This window comes from Vanacampus margaritifer, chromosome 5, assembly GCF_051991255.1.
Source record: "Vanacampus margaritifer isolate UIUO_Vmar chromosome 5, RoL_Vmar_1.0, whole genome shotgun sequence".
Classification (NCBI taxonomy): Eukaryota; Metazoa; Chordata; class Actinopteri; order Syngnathiformes; family Syngnathidae; genus Vanacampus; species Vanacampus margaritifer.
In genome coordinates this window covers 23099214-23122445 of record NC_135436.1, presented here as the reverse complement: position 1 = coordinate 23122445, position 23232 = coordinate 23099214, and the positions used below count along the sequence as shown (strand labels likewise).

The 23232-nt window shown below is 42.1% G+C and overlaps 4 protein-coding genes across 5 annotated transcripts in view; all 4 read right to left on the bottom strand.

Moving 5' to 3' along the window:
• Window positions 1-115: 115 nt before the first annotated feature.
• Window positions 116-3923, bottom strand: trim59 (tripartite motif containing 59). Of its 2 annotated transcripts, none has more exons than XM_077566528.1 (5): window positions 3666-3923; window positions 2889-3165; window positions 2602-2823; window positions 1030-1239; window positions 116-876 (listed from the first exon to the last, which is right to left on the bottom strand). In XM_077566528.1, the coding sequence occupies exons 2-5, from the start codon at window positions 3141-3143 to the stop codon at window positions 352-354; spliced, it is 1212 nt and encodes a 403-aa protein (XP_077422654.1). In that variant the 5' UTR covers window positions 3144-3165; window positions 3666-3923; the 3' UTR covers window positions 116-351. The 2 variants fall into 2 exon arrangements, with proteins under 2 accessions (XP_077422654.1, XP_077422653.1); XM_077566527.1 differs by having other exon boundaries at window positions 2889-3144; window positions 3666-3922.
• A 2029-nt stretch (window positions 3924-5952) lies between these two features.
• Window positions 5953-15834, bottom strand: kpna4 (karyopherin alpha 4 (importin alpha 3)). The gene is made up of 17 exons (XM_077566526.1): window positions 15570-15834; window positions 12708-12752; window positions 12494-12583; window positions 11532-11561; window positions 11367-11419; window positions 10946-11041; window positions 10625-10710; window positions 10254-10340; window positions 10002-10171; window positions 9089-9133; window positions 8856-8987; window positions 8612-8740; window positions 7272-7376; window positions 7120-7191; window positions 6860-7022; window positions 6683-6777; window positions 5953-6201 (listed from the first exon to the last, which is right to left on the bottom strand). Exons 1-17 carry the CDS (start codon window positions 15636-15638, stop codon window positions 6106-6108), a joined length of 1563 nt encoding a protein of 520 aa, XP_077422652.1. The 5' UTR covers window positions 15639-15834; the 3' UTR covers window positions 5953-6105.
• Window positions 15835-16268: 434 nt separating this feature from the next.
• Window positions 16269-19767, bottom strand: LOC144052074 (ADP-ribosylation factor-like protein 14). The gene is made up of 2 exons (XM_077565869.1): window positions 18256-19767; window positions 16269-16971 (listed from the first exon to the last, which is right to left on the bottom strand). Exons 1-2 carry the CDS (start codon window positions 18568-18570, stop codon window positions 16675-16677), a joined length of 612 nt encoding a protein of 203 aa, XP_077421995.1. The 5' UTR covers window positions 18571-19767; the 3' UTR covers window positions 16269-16674.
• Window positions 19768-20177: 410 nt separating this feature from the next.
• ppm1lb (protein phosphatase, Mg2+/Mn2+ dependent, 1Lb) overlaps window positions 20178-23232 on the bottom strand; it is a 46497-nt gene continuing 43442 nt past the window's right edge. Inside the window, exon 4 of the mRNA XM_077565868.1 lies at window positions 20178-22618. Within this exon, the coding sequence (XP_077421994.1) occupies window positions 22278-22618 (341 nt within the window). The 3' untranslated portion in view covers window positions 20178-22277. The remainder of the gene's footprint in view (window positions 22619-23232) is intronic.

The window sequence follows — 23232 nt, the reverse complement described above, 5'->3', positions numbered from 1 at the left end:
TAAATCTTAAAAAATATTAACATAATTAGGATTTTGATTGTAAATAGCCTCCAATCTCAAATTAAAAATGTATTTACCGAATCACTCATGGTATTGTTGCTCAATCACAAAAGCGCTCCTTTATGTACTGTAGCAGTACAGAAACACTTTATTGACCAACAAAAGTTCACATTATGCTACAGCTGTTCTAAGCCCTTATCAGGAAGGATGGAAAAAATAATTGGTTTAAAAAAAATTAAAATGAGTGTGTACCTGTAATACACATGGGTATTAAAGCTGCTAATACTGCACAAAAGCATTCTTTGTTACCTTAAAATGAAGTCAGCTTGTAAACAAAAGGTTGAGGTCAAGCTATGTCAGACTATTGAAGAAAGTAGTCAACTGTTCGTCCATAGTCAAAAGGTGACGGTGCCATTTTAGGATGAGCCCGAGTGTCGCAGCGTACGCCAATTCCGCTCGCTCCCAGATACACATCAAAAGCTCTCCCAAGTCTGGATTGAAGTGCGTGACGGCGAGCCAGCACGACGACGCCACCAGCAAAACCGACAGCAACGCCAAAAGGAATCGAGGTCGCAGCCGGCAGTAGTCCGGCGCCGATCCGCCGTGAGCCTCGGCCGGCACGTTACCGCACCGGATGTAGCAGCACACCTTGGGCACCGGCGCCTCGTCCAGACTGTCGAGAGTGACGGCGGCCCAGTGCCGACGCAGGTAGTCGGCCGCTTGCGGCGTGACCGAGAGCTTGAGGGCGGACGGCAGACTAGCGCCGGTGAAGTCGTCCACTCGCTCCCTGAACACGTGAACCTTCTCCAGAAAGACCAGCGGCGAGTCCTCCTCCTCCACGGATGTTGCCAAGGAGACCAGGTCCAGTTGCTCCTCCTGGACCAAACCCACAGCAACCGTCACAGCCTTTTTCCCCATTCGTCCGTCCGTCCGTCCGTCCTCTCAGGTGTTCACCAAATGTGTCGGTTTACCGTCTTGCATACGACATTTAGAAGCCCCAAACGACAAACTAATTTGAGGTGTACGCACCTGTAGCTCCTTGACTCTGTGTATGAGCGGGTCATGGGCCCGCGACACCTCACTTAAGGCTTTGTCCAGAACCTCCAGGTAGGCTTGTCTCTTCCGGGCCAGCGCCGTCTCCAGCGTGTAAAAAAACTGAATGACTTCCTGTCGGTCCTGCCTCACCACAGCCTCGCAGTGGGCCTTTTCTTGCACCAGCTGCTCGCCCAGCTCGCACACCTAACACACACACACAGGATTGTTTTACTATCTTTGTGGGGCCATTTCTTTGGCATAATGCATTTATTTTCTAGCGCCTTCCCCTAACCCCAACCATCAAAAATGATTGCCTACCCCTTTTCCTTACCCTAACCTCAACCATAACCCAATTCAAACCTAAACTCTAAAACCAAGTCTTGACCCTCAAAAAGAGGTCTACAACTCTGTGAAATCCCGAAATGTTGGCCCCACTATATGACAAAAACGAAAACACACACACACACACACACGCACACACACACACACACACACACACACACACACACACACACACACACACACACACACACACACACACACACACACACACACACACACACACACACACACACACACGAGGGGTTACAAAAACCAGACATTTTTGTTCATAGGGAGCTGCAACCAAACCAGTCTACGTTAAACTACGCTAAAGCTTTTCTGTAACTACGTTTTTTTTTTAACTACATTTTTTTTTTATAGCTACGTTAAAGTTTTTCTATAATTACGTTAAAGTTTTTCTGTAGCTACATAAAAGTTTTTCCAGAATTATGTTCATTTTCTATAGCTAGCTACATTAATTTTTTCCTACGATTACGTTAAAAGTTTTTCTACAATTATGTTAATTTTCTATAGCTAGCTACATTCATTTTTTTCTATATTTACGTTAATTTTCTATAGTTCTAAAAAATATATATAACTACATTTAAGTTTTTTTCTATAGCTACGTTAACTTTTTTTTCTATAATTACGTTAAAGTTTTTCGATAGCTACATTATTTTTTTCTAAAACTACATCACTTTTTAAATAACTGTTTACGTTTTTCTGTAATTACGTTAAAGTTTTTCTATAACTAAGTTTAAAGGTCACGTTAAAGCTTTTTCTACATCATGCACACTTCACCACTGCCCAGATGAGTACAAAGAGCCCTGACTGTTTTACTCTGACTGCACCGGTCAGCTTTTAAATTCCCTTCATAGTAGAGTGTGCAGACCTTGCACACTCCACAGCTTCTTTGGGGAGGGGCGGAGTTTTTCTGACCTCATTTGAAGTCGTGTCTTCGTTTGTCAACTGTGGCTTTCGCTTTAAGATCGTGCAAGTACTCTCACGGGCACCGTGAACGCAGATGCTGCAGTTACGTTTTGGGGCCAGAGGTGGCAGTCATGAGTAACTAGAGCTATGTTAAAGTTTTTCCATCTTCTCTCATGGGTCGTTTTGGAATACATCACCCACAAAATCCCTTCCACGCTGCCTTGCTGGCTTTTTGTCTTCCAATACTACATCGCAAAATCTCAAATCGCACATCGTAAGCTTACACACAGGACGGAGAACCGGGATGAAGTTTACCTGTGCCCATCGGTTCTCAGAGAGTCGTGCCAGCAGGAGCGAAGGTGTCTGCTTCTCTCTGGCGAACGCCGCTTGCAGGTCGTCGATGGCGTGGCCCTGGTGCTGGCCCACCGTCAGACACAAGCCGCAAATTAGCTTGCGGTCCTGGACACAGTACATGTTGAGGGGCTGCCTCGGGTGGTCCGGACATGAAGGGGGTCTGGGCTCGCTGTCCCGCTGGTACTAAGACACATGCGCGACACGTCCATTAGAAGTACTGAAAGGTGTGACGGATGGTTCTTGCTTACCTTCTCGATGATGGCTCGCAGGGACACGTTGGTGGGCAGCGCGTCCACGCCAGTCACAGGCAGCTCCACCATGCCGCGGCAGTTGGGGCACTTGAGCGGCTGGCGCAGAGGGCGCCAGATGGAATAGTTGTGCGACGCGTGGAGCAGGCTGTCCAGGCAGCCCCGGCAGAAGGTGTGCGAGCATGGAAGCACCCGCGGGTCCGAGAAGAGCGTGTAGCACACGGAGCACGTCAGGTCCTCCTCCAGGCTGTCCATGCTGGAGAATGAAGGGGAGTGGCTACGACATTAGGTATAACTTGTCATTGCAATCCCACCATCGGTTGTCATGGTAACCAAACTCGGTGCATTAGAACCGCCCATAAAATGAACGATTGTGTGATAACAGGATGTTTACTTCTTTACTAGTCCCTGGCTATTTTGTGAACATCATTAAAACGACAGAATGCCCAAATTACGCTATTTTGCAGGATATTACAAGTACCCATTGTATAATGGAATAAAAATAATCGCACCGTAACCGTAGTTTCGAGTCATTCCCAGCTTTATTTCGACAAATTAAACCCTAAAAGGAAAGTTTCACGCCACACAACCCGAGGAGTCAGTGGGTGCTAATTGACGTACAGGTGTGATGCTCGGCGGGTACGTTGTTTCACCATCGTTCGTAAAACGTTTTTACCACCGTTTGTTGCATTTTGTGTTCAGCTAACATCCGTTTTCCACCTACGCAATTTAACCCTGTACTTTGCCGCGGCCAATTTAACACTTATTTTTACTTACTTCTCTCAAATCGGTGCTTCTAGCACCGTGCTTGCTCCCAAACAACAGCTCCTTTCCGTTTCCGGTTAGTTTCGCGTTGCATTTAATTTAGAGGAACTCGACGCTACTCTCTCCGTAAGACTCGATTTATTGTAATTCTAGCGTAGGAGTTTGTAGATAAGGGGTTGTAGGGGAGGGAGGGTCATTCGGTTCTTGTTACATTTAATAGACACGTAGTTGTCAGTGCGGTGTTCACTTCCGTTCACAGGAAACGCAGCATATATTTCCTCCAGTGCGCATGCGTGCATTTCAACCAATCAAGCTCACGCAACCCAAATTTGAACATCGGCGGAACCGTTAACGGCTGAGTCAGTATTTTTCCACCCGCGGTTCAAAAGAACACACAAATAGGCTCTCACTGTGGGGTTCACTATTTATTTTTCTCAGACAACCTAAGCTGTAGCCTAACTCCCGCAAAACATTTGGGTTAACCACCTTATCTTCAGTGTCATAGTTTTTTATTTTTGTAAAGATTTGAAATCACATCTCTGCTAATGTGGAATGCGGGAACAAAAAAATCCCCCGTGTCCAACAGAAATGTTCTGAGCACAAAGTGTAATTACTTTTCTTATAACAGTGTCTTGGATCGAACACAGACCTGTTAATAAGTTTGTACATTTGGCTGGAAGGAAATATGACCATGGGGCTAAATGACCCCCAAATGTACTAAAAAATACTGCAAAATTGTTCAGGATTTATTTATTCAAAGGTTCCACTAAGGGACAATTGGACACCCTTTTGACCTGGGGGGGGGGGGGGGGTATTTATTATCCTGAAATAAATTGTCTTTTCCTTAACTATCACTAAAAAAAAACATCCGGGGATGATTCTTGAAAGCCAAAGATTGTGGTCAACGTGATGCATACTGTAGAGGCCACTGGCAGATCAGACCAACCAGACTTCTTGAGGCCTCACTTTGCAGTACATGTGCAAAACCAAAGATTATTTAGCAAGTGAGACATTAAGAAAGGGGGAGGGGGGGATTCAAGGGTGAACATGTAACATTTAAGCACAGTTTACTTAAAATAAAAATTACACTGTATCCACAGCCTAAGGAAACTAAAAGACCCTTAAAAAAAAAAGGAACTGTGCCATCATTGAGTACATGCAAGGGTTATGAGATTCACAATCCTACGTGATAATGGCCATGTTCAATTCTCCCTTTCACGGTAAGTCAAAGCTATGGCAACAAAGTTTTTGCTGGACTTAAATTAAAAGTTAGCAAATTTCAATTGGTAACAATGGTGTCAATTTCACAGCATCAAGCCCATATGTGGTGGCATAGCTTTTTTTTTTTTTTTTTTAATGTGAGGATGCGTTGTGATGATCGCCTTTAGGGAAGCCATGAAAATAAAAGCTGTGGGGAGGGGGAACACATAAAAAGGAACACGCCAAAGGCAAAACGAAACGTCCCAAAAGCCACCAAATGCATCTTCATGATAGAATGCACATCTGTGCATTTGCCATTCACAATGTCCAGTGTCCATTAATAGCAACTCAATAATTGAAATCAAAAATATTCCTTGCAATGATTTTTTTTTTGTTTGTTTCTTCTTCCCATATCCAAAGTTCTTCGTTTGAGGGATTTGAGGATCAGCCCCAAAGGCTGAATTTCCTTCTCCTTTACTAAACCTCGCTGCGTTTCCTCGCTCAAGATGTCGCATTTGTATCTCGTTGCCATCTCTCCTGCATGCGTCCTCGCACACTCCAGTCACGCACGCACGCACACACAACCCATCCGCCCCATTCTCTCGCTCGCACACGTGACACGCAGCCGGACTCCTGGCCCCGTCCCGTCGGGAGGAGAGGAGGAGGAGGGCGCCCCGTCGGGACGTCCCGTCGGGAGGAGATGAACCTGGCTCTTCAGCGCTGAGTCCAGACATTCGTACGCAATGGCTCCATTCACACATGTCTGATAGCGTGGCCGATTGGGGGGAAGGTGGCGCCCTCGAGAATTGTGATGATCGCTCGTTTCATCTCCGTTCATGATTAAGAGTTCGTCGTCGTGTTGTTGGTTCTCCTCGAGTTGTTGAAGTCGTCGCTCCAAGTTTACGGACGTTGTCGTGTCGCCGTGTTTTTTTTCGATGTAGGTGGTTTTCTTGGTTTTGGATTAGTTATTTTTCATTTTGGTTGCAACATGTAGCCACTCATTCTCACTCGCACCCACTCGCCAACTCAAACTTCATTTGGCCTGCTTTCCCCCGGGAATGCCAAATGAAATCCACACATTTTTCTCTCTCAGATAAGATGCAACCATGGATCCCACGAGCCAAGCACAATGGATCAAATTTCTCACACTCTCGCTCTCTCTCTCGCTCTCTCTCTCGCTTTCGCCTAATTTTGTTTATGTTGAACAGAGTGCTGCATCGTGAACAAAACTCCAGAATACCCCGGATGCCGTCTAGAACTGGAATCCCTCGGCTGGCACGTTGGTGGAGTTGAAGCCGTAAGTTCCGCCCTGGATGGCTTCGGGGACCAGGCTGTTGTCTTCGTCAATCTGAGTCACACAGACAAAGATCATTGATTTATTGCAAAGTTGACAGTTGTTATTTTTTTCTGAAAGACTTTGGATATTATCAAACTCGTTTGAAATCATCTTCGACTGCAGCTATCCAAGTGTTTGAATATTCGAGTACTCGACTGAAAATTCTATCAAGTGTTCAGATAAAATCTATATTTGCTGGGGTAAAGAGTAATTTTAAGTGCACAACAAAAAATAAGACATCATATGGGAGGGTGGTTGTGCATTTACAAATTTTAACCAGACGACCAGTAATAAGGCAATTGTTTAGATATTTGCAATTATTACCGAACTTTTTTGAGTTTGAAATTTCCAACTACATTTGAATGCACCTCACCATCCAATTGTTCCAATTTTTTTAAGCGAATTTACTGAAAATGCGCAAAACGCACATGCAACTTGTGCCCGTTTCCATCTGTTCTCCTTTTGCAAATATTGAGGGGACTCTTCAACTTACATCATCAGATGAGAAAAATTGATCAATAATTTGATATGCTAGCTTGTAGATATCGCCGTTTTCATGATTCTGCAGCTGCTCCACTTTCTCCAAACCTGTACAGACAAATCCCATATGGAAAAAAATCAAAAACAAACAAAGGGATTGCTTAATCTCACAATGTAGGTCAAGTCCCACCTCCGCACTCTTCGATGAGGTTAGCGATGGTTTCAGCCTTTTCGTCAGCCATCTTCAGGATGTTGCTGAGGCCGTCCAGGACCACCTGCACCACTTGAGCGTCCTTCACCGTCAGCAGGTTGCAGAACGGAGGGATGACCTTCTTTTCGATCAGATGCGCCACCTGAAGGCACCACAAAAGCGATAAAGCTTTCGTTTGTCGTACTTCATTCAGCAATGGAGGAGAGGAACCTTGCATAAACACAGAAAACGTTTTGTACCTGATCTTTCCTTCCACTTATTGTAAGGTTGCTGATGGCCCAGGCTGCTTCCTTTTGGGTTCCAAAGTCACCCTAAATTGACACCCCAGGTAAAATTTTAATAGTCTGTGCCATGTGTCATTTGAATTCCCAAGACAATGAAAGGTGTGTACCTTGTCGAGAAGGTGAATGATCATGGGGACTAGCTGGGCATCAATGACCGCCTGCACCTGCTGCTGATTTCCTGCTGTGATGTTTGATAGGAACCACACCGCCTCCTACAGGACAAAAGACACAAATACAGTCGCTAGGTGTGTCCAGACGAAAATGGGCATTATTTTGGGGTCCTCGGTTTACTGCTCCTGTGACAGCGGCTTTACTCCAAATTTGTACAAATGAACGCAGTACTAAACTAATAACTTTTAGGACTGTAGAACAGTGCATCGCTTGGTATTTCCATTTTCAATTGGCATTCTACAATAAAAAAAGATAAAAGTGACTGATCATTTTCAGGTTTGATTTTAATCGAATGATAATAAAAAATAAAATAACTTAAACCAGTATTCCACGGAGGGGTGAACGTTTGCGAGTGTTGGCAAAGGTAGCAAATGTGCGCTCCATTAGGGTTCGTTCAAGGTTAATGTCCATTAATCAAACATTAGCCGGATGTTCACCTCGTGTTTCATTGGGGGAGAGGGGGGGTACGGTTGGCGCAAATTTTTTTTTAGTGTCTGGTGAACATTCTGTTCTGCGAACTCAAACCAATCGTGACGAGAAATCAATATGCGCTGGGTTCACAAACATTTGCCACTCAGTGGAATACGAGCGTCACACTATTGCTTGAACTAATGTAAACTAAGGACCCTTGTATTCTTTTCATTTTGGCATTTCATTAACAAACAATATCTTAGGGATGTCAAAATTGAGCTTTTGCTGAACTGTGATTCTGGTAGAGACCTCAATAAATGTCTTTTTTTTTGGAGTAACAAAACATTTTAACAATTGTGTCACTAGTTCTACAGTGCGTCTGGACTGGATCAGAATCCAGACATCCACGTCAAGAGAGGATGCCTGGCAGAGACTTTTGTGCTGTGGTTGGGGTGAGAGCGGTGTTGAGGCTCTAATCATTGTCCAAGTCACAAACCATTTGAGACGGGCCTCTATTTGAAAGTGACTGGTCTCAGATGCACTCCGATATCAGCACGGCTGATTCTCAGCACTCTCTTTGCCACCAACCCATTTAATTGATTCACACAATCAGTCGCCAACACACAAACACACACCAACTACTATCCCCCTTCGACCAGTTAAATTCTTAACCAACTAAAACTACAGCAGGTGGTGATCCTCATCGTCGGCGTCGTTCTCAATCTTCCATATGATGTGTAGTCTAATCTAATCTTAATCCCCCTTTCACGCAACTTTCACACAAGCACGTCTCAGATGTCATCACTTCCAGCGACGTCGTGCTGCAGAACGTAGCGAGACGTTGCGCAATGAGTGTGTTTGTTACCTTGTTAATTTTCTCCTTCGGGTGTGACAGGAGGGCGGGGAAGTGGTTGAGAGCGTCGCAGTTGAGCACCACCTGCGTCTGCTCATCTGTTCCAGTCACGATGTTGCCCACAGCCCTCAGGGCAGCGGTCTGGATGAAAACATGAGTGGAAAAACGGCATTAATACTGCTGTAATATTTATTTAAAAGTGCCTTCAATGAATTACAAAAAAAAACAGGAGACATTTATGAAGCCTTTCCCGTACCTGGACTTTGACCTCCTGGTGGCTGAGCAGTGGGACCAGGTGAGGGACAATGCCAGAGTCGATCACCATTTGGATCTGCTCGTTCCCAGCGTCCGTCAGATAGGAGAGCGCCCACACCGTGTCTACCAAGATCTGGAAGCAACGAGGAGGGGAAGGGATAGCAGGAATTAAATGTTGAACTTCATGACCTTGCAACAAGACTTCCTCCAACAGTCAAACAAGAGTTTACTCACACTGACGTCAGTGTGGTGGATCAGCACACGGAGAGCGGGCAGGATCTACGGATTAAAAATGGAAATTAAGATGAGGTCGAAAAGGGAAAACATTTCTGTGAGATGCGTTACAACTCAAACGGCGAGGACTTCGTAATGTGCTTTTTCAGAAAATATTTCATTTGGGTTTATTAAGGAAGCTAAACTAAATACTTTTAAAGCTACGTCCATCAAAATGAAGAGCTCATATTCACTAAATAGCAATATGTGCTCAATATCACATCCACATAGACACTATCCAAAAGACTACATTGTCCACATATACTGAAACACTGACTTATTATATCATCTATTTTGCTTGTCCACTGTTTTAAAATTGGCTAGCTACACAAACATTTTATATTTACGTCCTACATAAATTCATCCATCCATTTTCTATACGTGCAGCTGACTTTGAGAAAAAGGCCTTGGACTGTACAGTGGACTTGTTGACAGCCAATCACAGGGCATGAGTCTTTAATGAACCTAACATGCCAGTTTTTTTGAATGTGGAAAGAGAAAACCCACATCAGCAAAGGGACAAGATGCAAACCCCACAGAGCAAGTCCTAAACCAAGACTTGAAACCGGAACTTCAGAACTACGAGGCTGACATGCTAACTACCAACCCATTGCATTTACCCAAGTGACATCATCACTTTGCTATTAATACTAAATATTTTATGTTATATAGAATTGGCTCATGAGAATTTTGACCACAAAGCATAAGCAACATAACTGCATGACAAAAGTAATTAGAAAATACATAAAAAATACAAATCTGTAATTTTTTTAATTAATTTTTTTACTTTTTAGCCCTTTGAATGAACGAATGAATGGTAACCTTGAATTGGCTTTAAAAAATAAAACAAAAACAAAAAAAAAATCCCACAAACCTCTTGGATGGTCTCCATGGGAGGTGGAGGATCTTTATGGCGGCACAGATTGACCATAACCCAGGTGACATTGCGAAGGAAGGTGATCGGGATGGAGGGACTGATGAAAGACAGCAGTGGCTTGACGACGCCCAAGCCGATCACGTAGTCTCTGCATTGCGGGCCGTCGCCTGACGACGAGGCGCGTACGCGCATCAGTTTGACCTTTTATCTCATAGGTGATCCCAAATATGGCAAATGGCGGCAGCTCACCTATGATGTTGCCCAAAGCCCAGACCGCCTGCTCGCACACGTTTTGATGCGGGGAGTTGAGCAGCCTCAGGAAGCGCGGCACGGCGCCTGCATAGACAAACAGCTTAATAATACATGTTTTTACTACTACTAATCATTGTTTTGCAGTTGTATTGTTCATTATACCAGTTATAAAATGTAAAGACGATGAAAACATCTGATTGGGTTTGAAAATGAGTGTTTTATTATTTTTTCTCTCGATGCATTGATACGCATGTGAGGAAGGAAGAGAGAGTGGTGTAATAGAGCGACCGTGGGTTCATAAACCCAACATGTCAGGTAAACCGTAAGCCAAGGACCCCCCCAGAAAATGAGTGCGTCATGCAACTTACCGGACTCCACCACAGCTTGGGTCTGCTCGGCGGTGCCGGACGCTATGTTGGTCAGAGCCCAGGCCGCCTCAAACTGCAAAGAAGGGCTGCGGAATGGAAAAACACAGCGAAAGGGCGACGTTAAACAACATCAGGCATTAAGCGCGTGATGATGAGTCATTTGTGTGTGAAGCCGTTCCTGGAAGGTGAACGGCGGAACACATTTGCATACTTGCATCACCGTTCACATCTCCGGTGAGCTCGGTCGGCTGAGCACTGCTTTTGCATATCTTTGAAGCGTACAAAACTCACAACACAAAGCCAAACTACTTTCTAACTTACTTGTCATCTCTGTCCAGACAGTGGACCAGAATAGGAAGGATGCCGGACCTGATCAGGTCGTCTATGGGAGGGTTGCGGTCGCTGGACAACAACTTCCTGCATGAACGGGAGACATGTGGACGACATTCCATTATTCATGTACGCAGACGGGACTGCATAACAAGTCAAAGAATTTTGAGAATTTGAACAATGTCAACATGTTTCTTGTACAGATGTCATGACTGTACAAGTACCACTATATATATATATTTTTTTTTTTTTTGTAATTCTGAGCATTTCAGACTCTTAACATCTTTCTGGATACTGACGTGCAAAAAAAAAAAAACAAGTTTATTAATCTCTAGTCTGCTGAAAACCATGGCAACATTCAGCTCCAGAGATCAACATATGTGTGTGTGTGTGTGTATGTGTGTGCTCGTACCTGGCAGCCTGTACAGCACTCAGCTGGATGCCCTGGTTATCACTGGTGGCATTCTACAATGCAAACAGAGAAGCTTACTATATTCATTTTTAATTCTGAAGGATAGACTCTACACTGGATGTAAAATAGATTAAGCAAAGAACTCAATCAAACTTGACAACTTACTTGCACTATTGCTTCAAGAGAGGTGTTTTGCTGAAAAGGGACATATTAGGAAGTCATTAGTCAAGAGAAGTGTCCTCACACATGCTGCCCATCTCAATATTCAAATAACCTGAAGAATCCACAAAGACAACTTTTAACCCACCTCCCTCCCCAAAAGTAAGAATATCCTTCCTCAAATTGTTTTTGCATGCAATGACAAATAAGGAAGGAAGTTTCAGTGAGGGGACGCTGGGATGAGGAACGACATCTGAATCAAGTGCAAGGCTTGAAATAAATAACTGACTTTAGTGGAGGAGCAATTTTGAGGAACAATTTTTTTGTGGGTTAATCCTGGGGACCTAAAGCAACAAAGATTTGACTTGTCAACTTGTTAATAAGCCTCAAATTCAACAGTAGGCTAACCAACATAAGCTAGCTGCTTGACACCACAGAAAAAAAGAGCATCACTTTTTTTTTTTTTTTTTAAACACCAAGAGATAACTAGCATGTTAAGCATTTCAAATGGAGCAGCGAGCCGACTGTTCCCACAAAAAGACCCTCCCGGCTGTGCAAAAGTGACTCAGAGCGGCGTGACATTGTTGATATACGGCTAAGTAGGCCATTTGTATTCCGCCTACTCAATAGCACTGAGCAGTTAGCCCGATTGAATCTCTGAAGTGCTGAGTGGCCCCCTTTGATGTCACCAAGCCTTGTGCTCGTTCGCTCAGCATGGGATGCCTGATTATCAATTACAAAAACATGCTAGAAATCACGCAGCACATTGAAGTGGGATGGCAGCCTGGAGTTAAATTAATTACTAATGAGAGAACCAACAGAAGAGCTTTTCTTTTTAAAGTTAGGAGCGGCTCTGTCAATTCTAAATTTTTATTTCGAGTAAGATTCAGAGAAGTGAGTGTGGGGGGGATGGTGGGGCAATTAATGTAGCATTTATGTTTAGCAAGTTACGTGCTAATGCTTCATACCGATCTGAAATCTCCGTCCACATCGGAATCCTCGCAAATGTCCTCATGGGGCACATTTCTTCTCTTCAGGAGGTGCTCGTCTCTTTTGTTCTGTTGAAGAGCAAAAGAAAATGTTTATCAGCAGAACAACAATGTATCATTTCAGATGGTAGAGAGAGCGCTCTTACACATTGGATTAAAAGTAAACAACAAATATGACGGCAAATAAAATTACCTTTCGCAGCTCCACCACTACCTCCGTCCTCTGTCTTCTCATGGACTGCGGAGACAAAAGTATTAATTAGCATGAGCACAGGATCAGAACGCAATCCAACATTTGAGCCACAAATCCAAAGAAGAATAACGCTATAGCTCAAACTTTCAAGATGCACAATTCAGCACTTCTCAGTTTCTTCTCAATGACCCAACTAACACATATTCACTGAAAAACTAAGATGTTCGGCCCTAAGATGCAGCCCGAATGTCTTTCTTGCAAAGCTATTATTATAAACACTGTACATTACACTATAGTATATAATGTACACAATGTTGGCTGTACTATTGGATGATATTTTTCCACTGGATATTTGTATTTATCTTGTGTTCAATTCACTGTGTTCCCAATATAAAATGTTTTTTTTATAAATTCAAATGAGAGAAAATTGCCATTAATTTCATTTCATTTTAAGGAAAAAATAAATTTCGGGGATATGTATCATTTTCGGCCTGACCGATAAGGATTTGTTTGCGACTGATGCCGAGATTTGACGGAGCAAAATTTCAATAACATTTAATTGGACGATTACATAAAAAAAAAAACATGAATAAAATAATTCCTTTCTTGTTCCCTTAAGATCACAACAATAAAGATATGAATTACAGGCAGCCCCGTTGCCAGTTTTACATAACTTTACTTGTATCAAGTTACTGCATGCCGGCGTCTGTGTGTGTACATATGCAGATTTTTTGTGGCGTGTGAGTTCCTTTTCCCCTTAAAGGATCATAATGAATACTGTATAAGTATAATATATTGGCATCACTGTCATAACAGAAGATTGGTGCCGGGGAATCTTGTTGTGCCACATTCAGATCCCCCGCATGGCTAATCACAAGAGTCATAAAAGCAGCCATGTGCGCAGTCCGAATGATCACACTTCATTAAGACGTATGGTGCAGAGTCAGGTCCATAAATATCAGGGTACCAACGCAGCTCGCATCTTTTTGGCTCTAAAAACCACCACAATGGATTTGAGACATACACACACACTTTTTAAGTCACCAAAAGTAAGGGGACAAATGAACAACAATAAATCAAACTTTCACTTTCTAAATACTTGGTTGGAAGTAGTGTTGTTCCGATACCCGATACTGTATTAAAACAGTGGTATCGGCAAGCATCTTGTGTCTTGCTTGTGCATGACATTCACTGATGTGTGACGTGTTCACAGCATGCCGAGCCAAGATATCCAATTGGCCCTTGCATGCTCTGAACCAATTGCAGGGCAGTTTTATGATGTTGGGTATCGGCCGATACCGCTAAACTGGGTATCGGAATCAGGGGCCATAAAACGGTATTAGCAACAACACAAGTTGGAACACACACACATCACCAGATGCAGGATTTTATCCCTTGTGACGCTCTCAGTCAGGCCTCTGCTGTAAGTCTTTAGTTCCTGTTTGCTCCTGAGCATTTTGCCTTGAGTATACTTCTTCTGCAATGAACCGCATGCTCAATAGGATCCAGGTCAGGTGATGGACTCCATTGCATAACATTCCACTTATTTGCCTTAAAGAAAATTATTGTCCATCGGGATTGTGAAGCGCAATCATATGTGAAGCTTTTGGCTGAATGTAAGCAGATAAACACTACAGAAATTCTCCTGCTGCTTTTTGCTAGCAGTCACGTTGTCAAATACTCACTTCACCATAGAACAGCCAAATGTCCTATTACTTTTGTTTCCTTAAAACGAGCTTTTGCAAGCTATTCTGTTCACCGGATTTAGATTTAAATACCCTTAAATTACAGCTCCAAGAGTACAGTTCAAGCACAACTTTTTCGTTTCATTTCAAAGCAATTATGGCAGTATTCCAAACCAAAATAAACGACACTTGTGTCATCATTCCAATATCTATGGACCTGGACTGTAGTAGCTTGCAATGTGACTATGATGAAGAGGCATTGACAGGACAGCTGCCGTGCACCGGCCTACCAACCTACCGGGCTGCAGCAGCACGAGAAAAAAAAACTACTTGTCAAACAGGACGAATCAGTCCATGCTGCGCAAATGCATACTCAAAACAGGTCGCCCCTTATAAACAAAACAATGGCCGTCGAGCTGCAATCAATGCAAGTGCGAAATCTTGTAAATCATGTCAATCGGTAGCTAGCGCGTAGCTTAGCTTCATCCATGTCAGAGGGGCTGGGTTACAGAAATCCATGTTATTAGGCAAATTTTAAAACAGCACCTACAAACAAAACGCGATCTGAAGCGCAATAAGAGGTAAATTATCCCCCGCGCCATTGTTTTTATGCTAAAGCCGTGGGAGGGGGGTTGCGGCTTCCAAGCTTAACAGGCGCTAGCTAAACTGCAGCTTCGACGTGACGTTAATACGCCACAGTATTAACTTCCCTATCGAGGACATACTCCTTAATATCTATTTCTACCCTCATATATGTACGATTTTAAGTATCAATTCGAGCATTCGGCCGAAGTACGCATAAAGTCAAAACGCTCGGTTGCTTCTCTGGAGCTAGCGTGTGCACCGTGGGCCTGGCTAGCAGCGAGCTAGCAGCTCCAGCGGACTCGATGGGAAGTCCTCTCTGATACTTTACTCAATAAACGGTCTAAAAGGGCTGCAGAAACCGACTCTTAAGATAAAATCCTCTACCAGAGGTCGGAAGATAAAAAAAAAAGTACTAAGTGGAGGCCCTGGTTGAAGCCTGGGGGCAAAGTTCTCGATGGTGCAAATTAGAAACGACGTCACAGGGAAGCCAAGGGGGCGAAGTTGGCGGCGAGCTCTGGAGCGGCGATGCCTCCGTTTAAAAATCAGGGACAAAAAAGGTCGATAGCCCCCCCCCCCCCCCTTTTTTTTTTACCTCCAAATCTCGACCCTTGTTCTTGAAATTCTTCAGTCGCTGGTTGTCCAGTTTGTCGTTGTCGGCCATGCTAGCGGTTGCGGCGAAGCTAGGGGCGCAGTTGATTTCACTCGTGGAATTAGCCAGTTAAGCTAGCGTTTCTCTAGTTCCCCTTCTCGGCCTCTCTCGGTCTATTTTGCTCGCTCTCTCGCTCCGCCTCGCTCGCTCGTTAACGGACTATTTTTTGCTACTGCTGGAAAGGCCGCGGTGCATGCTGGGATTGCCGGTGGCGGAGAGGAAGGGTGGGGGAAGCCTCTCTGCTCTCATTGGTCTGTTGTAAGATACCCGCCAACACGGACTGTGTGGCAAAAGTCATTCGTTAGCATAACCAAGTTATTGTTTGATGTTTATTGTATTCAATCGATGATTAGTTATATGACTCGCCTTTGTCCCCTCGTCTCGTCATTTATATACACAAATATATGTACAGTTTTTTGTTTTGACTTTTGTTAACAGTATGAGTGGTACTCATATTTTAAATACTCGTGTGCATGGACATTGCGTGAGATTGTAAGCTAAAATAAAAATAAAAAGTCAAAGTAACTGTAGGATATATTTATTATAAATGAATGCATAAAATGACAGCATCAATAAATCACTATTATTTATAGAACATTTCTAATTTTAAATAATTAAAAAATAAATACATACACAAATTTGGATAACAATATTCATCTTCAGTGTAACATTAAATAAAGCAGCCAAGTTAGAGTTCAAATAATCAATCAATATTGTATGTAAAAACACTGGCCAATAGATGTACAGTACTGCAAAGCATGACCCAAACCTTCTTACACAGTACAACGCAAATATTCAGGAATGCTTTAGTTAACACATGTTCAACTACCGCCCCCCTATCCTCCCCCTCCAAGTATCCCAACAGGCTTCTCGAGACACTCATCGTGCACTAATGTCACAATCTAAAGAAATTAATGAGAAGTGAGTTTATCTCTCAAGAGACAATCCATCTTCAAACGCCCCACTTTAATTTGATCGTATGGACGAGCCAGGCAGATAACAGTGAATTCGACATGTGATTGGATTAATCATCAGATAACATCATCCATCAACCGCATAACAAGGCCGTAATCCTGTAGCCTTTTGACTTCATTTTAACCTGGATGTCTTCTTGAGTCTGCCTCAACGGGGTCTTCATCAGGTACACCATCCTCCTGAAACCTTCCTCCAGCCCCGCGCCCGTGATGCCCGAGCAGGGCTGGATGAACCACGGCCTGCTGCCCTCGCACGCTCGCCTGAGGCCCAGCTTCTGGCAGACCGCCTCGGGGCTCAGAGCCCCGCGCAGATCCTGTTTGTTGGACAGAACCACCAGAGGAACTCCTTTCAGGCTCTCGTACTTCAGCACCTAAAGGAGCACAATTAAGGGACACGTCACCTTCTGTCACTTGACATTCTCGGCAAATGAACACAAAATATGTGCTTATAAATATACATTTTTACATAGTTAGGGTTAGGAATAGATGTTTGGTTTCAGTAAGGGTTAACCAGTGATGGCTAGCCAATAGAGGGCACTGTGACGTCACCACACTACTAGCCAAGACGTCATGAAAAAACTAAAACTAAAATAACCAAATAAAAATACTTCTAAATACATTAATATCTATTTTTAGACAAGCAGGATAAAAATAATAATAACCTGATTGGATTGAATCCTTTTTTTTATCTGATTGAATCTTTGCCCATACATTTTCGTACATGCGCAGTAGTTTCTCTTCAATACAAGTGATAGGAGCGTGTTGACGTTAGACCACCCTCATGCCACGGTGTTAATGTCACAAGGGTTAGGGGTAGGATTAGGATTAAGGGTTGGGATTAGGTTGAGTTTGTTTAGGTAATGGTTGAGGGCAGGGATGTCAAACTCATTTTAATACAGGGGTCATTTTCACCCAAAGTGTGTGGGTGTGTCTATAACCAGATAAGATATAAATACTTCCTGTTTATTTGGTGCAGATAATTATGAGACAATTCTGAAAATATTTCCATTTACAGAGTAATCTGCAATTTCTTAACAAAAATGAGTGCAATTCCCCCCCCCCCCATCAATTCCTGTCTAACAGCCAAATTTCAGAATGTCCTTTAAGAGGTTCTCAGTGCGCCGTCCAGTGGACAAAATTAGCAACAACAGTTAATTTGAGTGAAAAATTGCAGTTTGTGTTCTGTCCTCACGGGCCATATTGGACCTCCTGATGGGCCGATTGCCATGTTTTGACACCCTTGGTTTAATGTTAACCTTAAGGTCAAGGTTAAGTGTTTGCTCTCAGGAAAAATAATTAGGGTTACTGTTACATAATACAATACTTCTGCAACCTAACCCAAATTTGTTGAATAATAATAATAGTGATTAAATAGAGTTTAAAGATTTTTTTTTTAAAGTACACAACTTTTGTCCATGCAGTTCTAATAACCACATGAAACCAAAAAATAATTGAAATTTAATTTGACGATGGCCCAGATGAAAATGCTGGAGTTTTCCCCTCCTACTACAACAAAGGGTTAAATAGAAACTGGTGCTTGCTGAGTGAAGTGCATAATAAATTCAAGTCACATTCTTGTGCATGCAATCCTGCAGTGCAGCTCTGAGACTTTATGTACTATAAACGATCCCAACCCAAACATCATCTTTAATTACCCGATGGAGCTCCTTGCGGGCCTCATCCAGCCTCCCTTGGTCCGCGCTGTCCACCACAAACACCAGCCCGGCCGTGTCGGCGTAATGATGCTTCCAGTGAGGCCTCATCTTCCTCTGGCCGCCCACGTCCCAGACGGTGAGACCCGGGCTGCTCCTGTCCGTCTCCAGCGTCTCCACATTGAAGCCCACGGTGGGCACAGTCACCACGCTCTCGTTATACTTGAGTTTGTAGAGCAAGGTGCTCTTCCCGGATTGGTCCAGGCCCAGCATCAGGACCTGCGCTTGCCTCCGAGGCTTGGAAGCGTGCACCCCCATGTCTGAGCCGGATCCAAAAAGTAGAATGGGCTTGTCTGGTTGCGTAACGCAGAGTAAGCCAAGCTCTCTCGCGCCCAGTGGGTCCCTGCAGTGCTGTCTGTCTGCAGGCTCGGTACGCGGCCACTATGCTTTATGTACACACAGTTTAAAGTGATCCCACCCTTCTGTTGTGACGGGACTCTCTCCGGCCCTACGCAGTTTTCAGTAAAGCTATTTATATCAAAAGTGACAGTGCGACTATGAAGTGTGACGTGTAGTTTGTTCTCCGGTTACTGGAGTCAGATCACACCTGTCCCTGGATGTCATTCATCCAGCCCCAACTGATACGGATGTCCTTATTTGGCACATCCGGATTGTTTTCCAGTCTTGCAGTGGTCATGAATGAAAAATATTGGACTTTATTCAAGGGGATGCACATGATTTAAAACAAATTGGTATATATGGTGACATTTTAGGATGAACCTAAAATGTACTCGAACTTTGGCAGATTAACTTGAAATATTCCAAACTTTAGCATGTTCAATGTTTGAGTATCTTTTCCACAACTTGCTGCTCTTTAACAAGGAGATGAATGGCAACATTCATAACAGGTGTTAGTGAGGTACTTTTGATTATTTTTTGTGACTTATGATAGTGCCATATAGAAAATTTACTTTTGAATTACTATAGTGGTGGCTTGAGATACAAGTGCCTTGACTTGCGAATTATTTACTTATTTAATTTTTTTTTGTCTTCAGATATGAGCAATAAAATTAAAAAATCTGGGTTTTTTAGACCGCCACTAGATGGCGCCAGCACCCCTCACACTTGGTAACGGTAATGCGCCACTAAAATGGTTTAAAACACAAAGAAGAAGAAGACCATAAATTAAGTACAGTCCTGTTTGCAGATTAGTTGGAGAGGAAATGTTATTCACTGAGTGCAGTTTTGCTTTTGAAAAAAGAAAAACTCACAAAACCTAATTTTGGATGTTTTTGTTGGGTTTCCATTCATTTCGATGGGTAAATATAATTTACGATACCAATGTGGTGTCAGTGGTCCCGGAAGAAATTAAAACAGTACGTCAAGGCAGCACTGTGGTTGGAACTCTCACAGATTAGGTTTGAATAAAGTAAAAAAAAAAAAATACTCACCATTTGAAGAAACCTGATAGACACTTGATGGTGAGGGAACAGGAAGTTGTTCCCTATTAAGGGAATTTAAATGCAACATCTGTAAAAAACAAGAATCATTTGAGGAGTTAAAGTGGAGTTTAAGAAAGCATCACTTGAGAGAAAAAAAACAACCAATAAAAGACAGAAGGCATGTCTAGCATTTGCAGTGTAATCACTCATGGGCACACTCACGACCTGACCTTGTTACCTTGGGCTTCGGATTGGGAGCTTTGCTGGGGGGAAAAATAAAAGTTAAGAAAGACTTCATTCAAATCTAACCTATTAACCCCTAGGCGTTATTGTGACCATTTTTTTTTGGGCTTTTTGTTGGTTCCGACCAAGCCATTTCAAAATAAAATACTGCCCACGGGTTAAGTGTAAAAATTGTCTTTCTTTTTCAACATATAGCAAACGTGGAAACCATCAAATGAATACCACACAACACAGTAAAAATTATGTAATCCTTTCACATTTTAATGTCAACTTTTTCTGAATTACACCTTAAAACATCCTTTTTTTTTCCCAAATTGGTACATTTTATGAAAGCACACATATACAAATGCCAAACCAACATTCTGCAATGTTCATGATGAACGGCGAAGGTTTTGAATGAGAAAACCCCAAACAGGACATCTGAACAAATACACATTGCTGATGTGATACAATCTAACATTGCTTTCTTTGTTGCCATGTAAACAGCGAGCGATGAGGATGCCAACATCAGCACAATATGTACATTCATCTTACATTTTTATGTCTCTTGGAGGCATTTTTTTTTTAACATTTCTACTTTACATGTGACTTATTAGAGTGAGACAGTCATGCGGGGTTTGAAAAAAAAAATGGCAGCAGATATTACAGGAAACAAACGGTTAAAAATAAGGCAACAATAATACACTTCATCCAAATTTTAAAGTTCCAAAAAACCGAATATGATCGCTATTAGGATGTTACAGTACAATGTGTTTTATCATGATTTCTGACATCATCCAGCAACCATTAGTTGTGTTATAGAGATGCGTTGCTTCATGAAGGTCACTTTACTACATTTTAACGTTAATTTAATGTGACCTTTTGTTATTCTAGCCAACATTTGCATGAGAAGCAAACAAACTAGACTAGAAAAGCAAATCATAAAAAGTCGTCAACAATCCGAAAACAAAATTGCATCAAAGCTTTATTATGAACTAAAACGTTCAAAAATGATCAAACGTGGCAGTCCCATGCTGTATAAGCGCATTCAACCTCATCCGTTATCATGATGAGGCCGTACAAACCTTGACCGACGTTGGGAAAAGACGAGGCTGAAACATGTAACCTGACAAACGATCGGTGAAAATGCTCAAGACGATGAAACGCTATGCAAATGATGTCATTTCAAATACAGAATTGGTGACAAAACGGAGAGAATTTATTGTACGCCTGTGTGGATTCTTGTATGCTCTGTTTGTATGTGTTGTAGCAGTTATGCTAATTTCATTTAGGATAGGCCTTTGCTGTTTACATGTTAGCTAAGCTATCGGACTTGTTTTGTTTAAAACATTATTATTATTATTTTAACATGATTTCTCTGTCATTATTGTGAATTTCAACCTCCTAGAGTACTGTCTGGAACTTATGCCCTGCTGGAGGTCACAGTTAGGGCTGTGCAATTAATCGAAATTCAATTCCAATTTCAATTATTACACTCCACAATTACAAAATTGGCATAATCGTAAACAAAAATAAAATATTATTAATACTAATTTGGAGTTATTTAAATGTATATATTTGCACCTTTCTTTACATTTAAAAATAACTAATTTAATCAATTGTTTGGTCCAAAAGAAACTTGCATAATTATAGTGTTTCAAAATGTATTTGTCTTAATATTTTTTACGTTTAAACATTTTCTTGTTTTGTGCCCAAAAACAAAATGAGCGCCCTAATCGTGATTTCAATTATTACCAAATGAATCGGGATGAATATCTTCTTCAAAATTAAGTAGTTAAGACCTAATCAATAGCACGTCTGAGGGTTGCAGCCAAGTAGTACGGTCTAGATTGCTTCAATATAATCAATAATTAATCCCACACGGAATTCTCAGTGATAATTTAAGAGTAAAATCCTGTGAATAACACACACCTGTGTATAACACCCCCATTTCTTTTTTTATTTCTTCACTTTGCTTTTCAATCTCTTTAACTGTGCAACTGCTTTTAAATGTTGCATTTTAATTACAATTACAAAATTGCGCTAGCTATAAATATATATATATATATTTTTACAACTCATAGTACTCAAGGTACTGGTAGACATCTAAACAATGTGAAATATTTTTGTTTGTTATTAAGCCCCTGGTATAATATGATGTGGGATCTTTTTTCTTTTTTTTTCAAGTGTTACTCACAGGGATTTTACAGTAATTATTATACCTATTCCAACTATGAAGAGCCACTTCACACAAATTAATGGTTCGATGCATCATTTCAACAACTGCATGACAAATGATTCTCTATCCAAAAGTTCAGGTATGGCGCTTATCGTATCGCACACAAAACAAACGCCGTCGTTCTACTGCTCTGCGGCCTTGCCTTTGAACTTGACCACCATGACGGTGATGTTATCGGGGCAGCCGCGGTAATACGACTGGAGGACGATGCTCTTGGCGCCGAAGTGCGGCTCGTCCAGGCGCTCGCGGACGAAGCGCACGGCCTCTTCGTTGCTGAAGGTGTCCCAGAGGCCGTCCGACGCCAGGATCAGGAACTCTGGCTGGAGCTTGTTCAGGTCGAAGGAAAGGATGTCGGGGTCGGGGATGACCACGTTGAGGTTCTTCAGGGTGTAGTCGCCCAGGGAGCGCGACATGGCCAGGATGCCCTGAACGCGCCACGAGCCGTTGAAACTGATGAAGCCGCCTGAGAGCAAGAGGAAGCCATTTTTAGACAGATAGAAGGCTAATTCATCAAAAGAAGAGTTTTTGGAATCTGGAAAAATAAACAAACTCTGAATATCGACCAATGGTCTAACCTCCTCATAAATCACATTTTAATGGAAAAAATATCTGCCTCAAATAAAAACCAAATATCAAAATTTATAGAAACATGGTCTACATATATAGAAATTTTTAACCTAATTCTGGTTACTTAATTATGTCTGTTAGCGAGAGCCACTACATCGTGATAACTTACATTGATGTTTCTGCATTTGGCAATTTATTATTATATTATATTATTAGTATGGGATTTTTTTTAATGGGCTTTAGGTGAACTGATGAATACACACACGCTCGCACGCACGCAAGCACGCACACACACACGCACATACACATGCTCACCCACATACAAAAAAAAAAAAATATATATATATATATGTGTGTATATGCATATATATGTATATATATTTAAAAAATAATATATATTTTTTAATTTATTAGTTTTTTTAAAAAAAGGAGAGCAATGATGATGTCAAATCGAATGAACAATACTGAGCTCTCCTGAGTTTTTCCTGATAGACACAATTACATACTGCG